The sequence below is a fragment of the Dipodomys spectabilis genome, unplaced genomic scaffold, assembly GCF_019054845.1.
Source record: "Dipodomys spectabilis isolate Male_0828 unplaced genomic scaffold, ASM1905484v1 ptg000063l, whole genome shotgun sequence".
NCBI classification, from domain to species: Eukaryota; Metazoa; Chordata; class Mammalia; order Rodentia; family Heteromyidae; genus Dipodomys; species Dipodomys spectabilis.
Window position 1 is genome coordinate 6,081,307 of NW_024870740.1, and position 6,070 is coordinate 6,087,376.

General features: G+C 38.3%; 1 protein-coding gene across 1 annotated transcript in view; it reads left to right on the forward strand.

The window, feature by feature from the left end:
- The window catches only part of Chmp4c (charged multivesicular body protein 4C), a 30,039-nt gene extending 25,690 nt beyond the window's left edge, over positions 1-4,349 (forward strand). Inside the window, exons 3-5 of the mRNA XM_042680673.1 lie at positions 554-668; positions 2,665-2,821; positions 3,472-4,349. Coding sequence (XP_042536607.1) covers positions 554-668; positions 2,665-2,821; positions 3,472-3,536 — 337 coding nt within the window. The 3' untranslated portion in view covers positions 3,537-4,349. The remainder of the gene's footprint in view (positions 1-553; positions 669-2,664; positions 2,822-3,471) is intronic.
- The last annotated feature ends 1,721 nt before the right edge of the window (positions 4,350-6,070 follow it).

The following is a 6,070-nucleotide window of genomic DNA, read 5'->3' on the forward strand; positions in this document are numbered from 1 at the left end:
CATCTTTTGCTGAAGTTGCTGCTTCTTTGAGTGCAGTCAAAGGAAGTGATGCCGTAGCTCAAAGGGGTAGCGTGTTAGCCTTGAGCAAAAGAGCTCAGGGACAAGTGCCTAGGTCCTGAGTTCAAGTCCCATGACTAACACCCCCCAAAAAAGTTAATCTTAGTCATGAGTCATGGTGGTCCTTAGAGATCCAGGCAAATCCCCTGCAGAGTTGATGTACAGCAGAATATATCTAAATTTTACTTATGTTCTACTAGACAAAATTTCAAGTGAGTCTATGAATATGAAAAAATAATTTATCATGTAGTGAGTGACTCTCAAAGGTAATGGGTACTTACTTAATATTTAAAATATGTGTGCATGTTCAGGGTTAAGTTTTTTGAAATGCAAATTATAATCAAAGTTGATAAATACTATTATCAGGATTTTTTATTGTGGTACAGAAATCACTAAGTGACTATGTTAAGATGATTCTTTTTTTTTATGACATTATATCTAGATTCATTATTGTACATGAAAATCTAAAACATTTTCAAAAAATATTATTTCCCAGGGATCTGAACAAAATAGATGACTTGATGCAAGACATCACTGAGCAACAGGATATCGCCCAAGAAATCTCAGAAGCATTCTCAGAACGGGTTCAATTTGGCGATGGCTTTGATGAGGTGGGTGATGATATAAAAGGGACAGTATCTCTCAGGAAGTATTGTCCCTGCAATAAAAGGTAGCTCCTGTCCTATACAATAGGCAGGTCTCTTAATTACTTCTTGCATGAACGCTATTTGTTGAGAACAAACTTCCCATAGGAGGGATAGCTCTGATTTAAAGAAAAGATTAATAGAGTTTGGTAAACAGCCTTCTAATTAAGTTTTCAGCTATTAAGAAAAAAAAACAGCATGTGACTATATGAAGTTAGTGACTTTTGGTGTTTAGAGTGTAAATGGCCCCATTATGAGGCATCTTGTGTTCACACATCTGGACAAGGAAAGCAGGCTGTGTCCCTGCAAGGAATACATATCATTCTCTGTGTCTGCTAAATTAGAGGGTAGACTGCCTCTGTTTATTATGCAGACTGTGAAACAAGATAGGCTTGGAGTGTTATTATTAACACACATATTCCATTTAGATTAATCAGTCTAATAGTACAGGCAGACTGTAATTAAATGGTGGTGTTTGCACTGTGAATTTCACTGGTACTCAAAGCACACATGAGTAGGAGCAGGACGTGTTTAGAAACCCTTCCAAATGTTCCAGTAACACAGCAAAGAATCCAAGTTTCTGCTTTTATGTGATAGTAAACAAAATACATCCAGCAAATAAAGTGTGACTCCATGTAATCCTACAAAATGACAGTTATCACCTATTTAAAATGGTATGGACCAGAGTTTGGCAAAAATAGAATGTGCCAGCCAAATCATCCTATGGCCAGTTTTTTTTTTCTTTTCTTCATTTTTGGTGTGTGTGTGTGTGTGTGTGTGTATGTGCATGCAGCACAGTGGTCCTGGTGTGTGTGTGTGTGTGTGTGTGTGTGTGTGTGTGCGTGTGTGTGTGTGTGTGTGTGTGTGTGTGTGTGTGTGTGTGTGTGTGTGTGTGTATGTGCATGCAGCACAGTGGTCCTGGGGCTTGAACTTAGGGGCTGGGAGCTGTCCCTAAGCTTCTTTTGCTTAAGAATAAGGATCTACCACTTGAGCCAGAACTCCACTTCTGGCTTTGTTGGAGGGTAGTTAAGTGGAGATAAGAGTATCACAGACTTTCCTGCCCAGGTTGGCTTTGAACAGTGATCTTCAGATCTCAGCCTCCTGAGGAGCTAGGATCACAGGCATGAGCCAGGGCCTGGCCTCATGGCTTGTTTTTGTATGGCCTGTAAGGCCAGGTAATTTTTCTTTGTTACGATCCATCTACAATCAATTCAGTTTTGATACCCAATCTCTTTCTGAGGGGAGTTGATCTCCACCCAAGGACTCACAGAGCTCAGTAGATATGAACTGCTTACATTAGCTCAGACCTGGTATTGGAAGTTCTCAAGTAACTGTTGTTTGGATACTGTGTTTGGATAGGGAATTGTTTAAGGTTTAACCCTGGGATCATTGTTGGAAAGATGAGTTTGATGAACCCAAACAAACACAATTTATGAAACGAAAGAAGTGTTTGATGAACCCAAACAAGTACAATTTATATTGACTTTGATGATTTACAAAGGAACCACAATATCTCTAAATCTTTTTTTGTATGCACCGTAGTTTTGCTGTGCTTGGATGTTTTTTTTAATTTTAGTAGTATTAATCCAATAAAAATATTTATTTTCTACAATTAGTTTCATGGGTTCTCATCAGGAGAAGAGAAAAGAATGTAATGCAATAATGACAGGCAAGGTGTAAATTTCTCAGAAACTGAGGAGATTATATATTCAGCTAGCACAAATTACTTGAATGGCTGTTTACTGAAGTATTATAAGATTAACTACAACAAATTTGCACAACCTCAAATATTCATTTTTAATCATTGCTCAGTGTTGCAACAAAGACTTAGTTTTAAAATAAATATTCCATTTCACTGGGTTCTCACATATCAATTGGGTAGCAGATGTTCTCATTATTGTGTTTAGGGAAACCCACTTCTTGAAACGTTAGCTCTGTAATTCTTTCTTTCTCCTGTGTTCAGGATGAGTTGATGGCAGAGCTTGAAGAATTGGAGCAAGAGGAATTAAATCAGAAGATGACAAATATCCAGCTTCCAAATGTGCCTTCCTCTTCTCTTCCAGCACAGCCAGCTAGAAAGCACAGTATGCCCTCCTCTGCACATCCATCATCCCAAGCAGGTCTGCTACCCAGCACCATTACCTAGGTTCCCATAATTCCTTCAATATAACCAAGCCGATCACTTTACTTATATTTCACTTACTAAATAAATTTGTTTTGGAGCAGGTATTGGGGCTTGATTCAGGGCCTGGGTGCTGTCTCTGAGCTATTATGTTCAAGGCTAGCATTCTACCACTTGAGCCACATCTCTAGCCAGCTTTTTGCTGGCTGATTGGAAATAAGAATCTTATAGGGCTGGGAAGGCGGCTCAGTGGTAGAGCGCTTGCCTTGCATGCTCAAGGCCCTGGGTTCGATTCCTCAGCACCACATAAGCAAAAAGAAAAAAGCCGGAAGTGGCGCTGTGGCTCAAGTGGTAGAGTGCTAGCCTTGAGCTGAAGAGCTGAGGGACAGCACCCAGGCCCAGAGTTCAGGCCCCACGACCGGCCTCCCCCCCCAAAAAAAAAGAATCTTATAGACTTTCTTGCCTAGACTGGCTTTGAACCTCAATCCTCAGGTCTCAGCTTCATGAATACCTAGGATTACAGGTGTGAGCCACTGGTGCCAACTTTCATAAATGTATTTTTGTATGTAATTCATACCTGCTTTTTTTCATGGTGAAACTATGAGTGATACTAATGACTAATTTTTAAACATCACTTTTATGTTTCAGCCTCGTCTAAGAGAGCAGAAGAGGACGATGATGAGTTCAAACAGTTAGCAGCTTGGGCTACTTAAACTACAATGGATTTTTTTTTCTTCTCCTTTGGATACCAAAATGAACCAATTATTCATAAAAAAATGTTTAGTTTTGCCAAATTTAAAAGTAAACAGTGACTTTATTTTATATTCATCCTCAGTTAATATTGTTTTTTAAGCTTCAGAAGGAAAAGTTAGGAAAGGACTTCCTAGTAGGATGGGAGAGGAGCCTTGCATGCAGATGGGGGGCAGGGTGTTTGGAATTTCTGGTTTTGGTCCATAGTTGATATTCTGTATATATTTGTGCAAAGGAATTGAATTCTGCTGATATATTAGACATATAGCAATTTATAAGCCATTTATGCAGCATACTTAAAGGATAGCTGGGAAAATTTCTATGTGAAGGTAAGTTTGCCAAGTGCGTCCATATCACCCCAGGTAATGTAAATACCCCAGGAACAGACTCTTTAGCCTCTCTTAGAAGAGGCTTCTTGTAGAGAAGTCTTGTATGAGTCTATACATGCATAGCTTCACTTGAGTTTTGCTGTTTAAAATCTTAAAGCAGCTCTAATTGACATTTATTATGCCAATTAAGCTTGGAATGGGGCAATAGATGCACTTCCCAAAATGTCTGAAAGCTCTAATGGTTTCCACCGCTGAGTGAGACTCTCCTGGGGGTAATTGAGCCACTTAGGAGCTGTATTGCCACTTTGAGGCCATTATGATGCTGTTTTGGCTTCATCTGTGCCTGTTCATTCTCTACTATTTTGTGTTCTCTTGTACATTTTTTAATACTTCACAGAATACACGCTGTAATGTATATAAAATGATTGGCAATTAAACATTTATCTTAAAATTTTGGCCATGATTATTTTTTCAAGGAAAATAAATTATAAAATGATTCACCCTCTATAATGTATGAGCATACAATTACAAATGTTGTTATATAAAACACCCAGGTATTCTATCCATTTATTTAGTGATAGTGGAATACAAAGACTACTAGTCTCAAAGATTTCAGTCTGAGAGTCCTGGGTTCCAGTCCCTGCCTTGTCATTTGCACAATGCCATAAACTACCTGAGTGCTGGTCTTAGTACTGCACAGTTTAAGGGGTGGACTTGATGACCCTCTAATGATTCCATTAGGTGGTTTGCATATGCTGTTTTGTTTTCTTGGGAATCTTCCTGCTCTACAAATCACTAATTCCACAGCTTTCTAATTCCTTAGATCCTGGTTCAAACGCCCTTTTTCTTGGGAAACTTTTCTTGATTCCTGGTCTAAGTTATGTCTTCCCATTATATATTATATCCCCACTATATATTTTATTCACCACACTCTGCTCCCTCTCAGACCATTTTTCATGATTTATATTACATATTCACTTGAGCAATTACTTAACTATTGTTGTTTTTCTCTGCTAGGCTGCAGTAACCTGAGGGCAGACACCATTTATTTTGTAGTTCAATAGTTCATTCCTAGTTCTCTGCCATTTTTCAGGTACAGCAGGCATTCAATCAATATTTATTAAATGAACCACAATTAAATTTTATATCTTTTGGACTCTGGCAGACTAATTGGAATTAGACTTACCTCTGCTCTTAAATAACCAGAAACCGGACAAAGTTGATATAAAACAACCGTTTTCAGATATTCGATGATAATGACTGCATGGTGATTCCTAAGCGAAGGAGATCAATGGCGTAGGAAAGGGGAACCCAGACGGCCCCGTTTTCTTGCTGGGTTGCGGGAAGTTGGAGGCAAAAGTCCTGCAGAGGAGGTAACTTTGCGGCAGTTCATGAGACGCCCCATCAAGCAAGAAAGGCTGAACATGGTGACCATGGAACTGTTATCCCAGCTACACAGGAAGTATAACTTGGAGGATTACATTCTTTTAATTTCAAAATGCTGTTTTAAAAATTGGGTCTTGATTCATTTACTAGAAAACCTTATTATTTGAACAATGTGGGTATGCGAATCTCCTTTGCTCCCGTAAAATTTATGAAATCTATGTATGGACCAAGACTTTTTATTGTTTGGTGATGTTTTTGAGATGGGGAACTATGTAAGCCCAGGGTGTTTTTGAACTCATGATCCTACTGTGTCAGCCTCCCAAGTGGTGGAGTTACAAACATGAACCATTACACCCAGTCCTAGATCAAGATTTCTAGAGCAAATTTACATCTGATGTGTGTATCTAAGTGTAAAATACACTTTAGATTTCAATGACTTAGTACAATAAAAAGAATGTATAATACCTCATTAGTAATTTGATATTGGTTACATATTGCAATACAATTTAGATGTACTTTGTTCAATAAAATGTATGATTGGAGATTTATCTCAGGTTTCGTTTTGCTTTTTAAACAGGTAGCTATTGAGAAATCACTCACGTGATTGTTTACAATTATGCTGATTAATCCTGGACAAACTCCTCATTATCAAGGAGGATGCAGATAATGAATGAAGTATGCTAAAACATTAGAAAGTAATTTTGTACTATAGATGAAACAAAATAAAAAGTTGGCTCATGTATCTACCGAGCCATTTAGACCCTCCTAAACAAAAGCAGGAA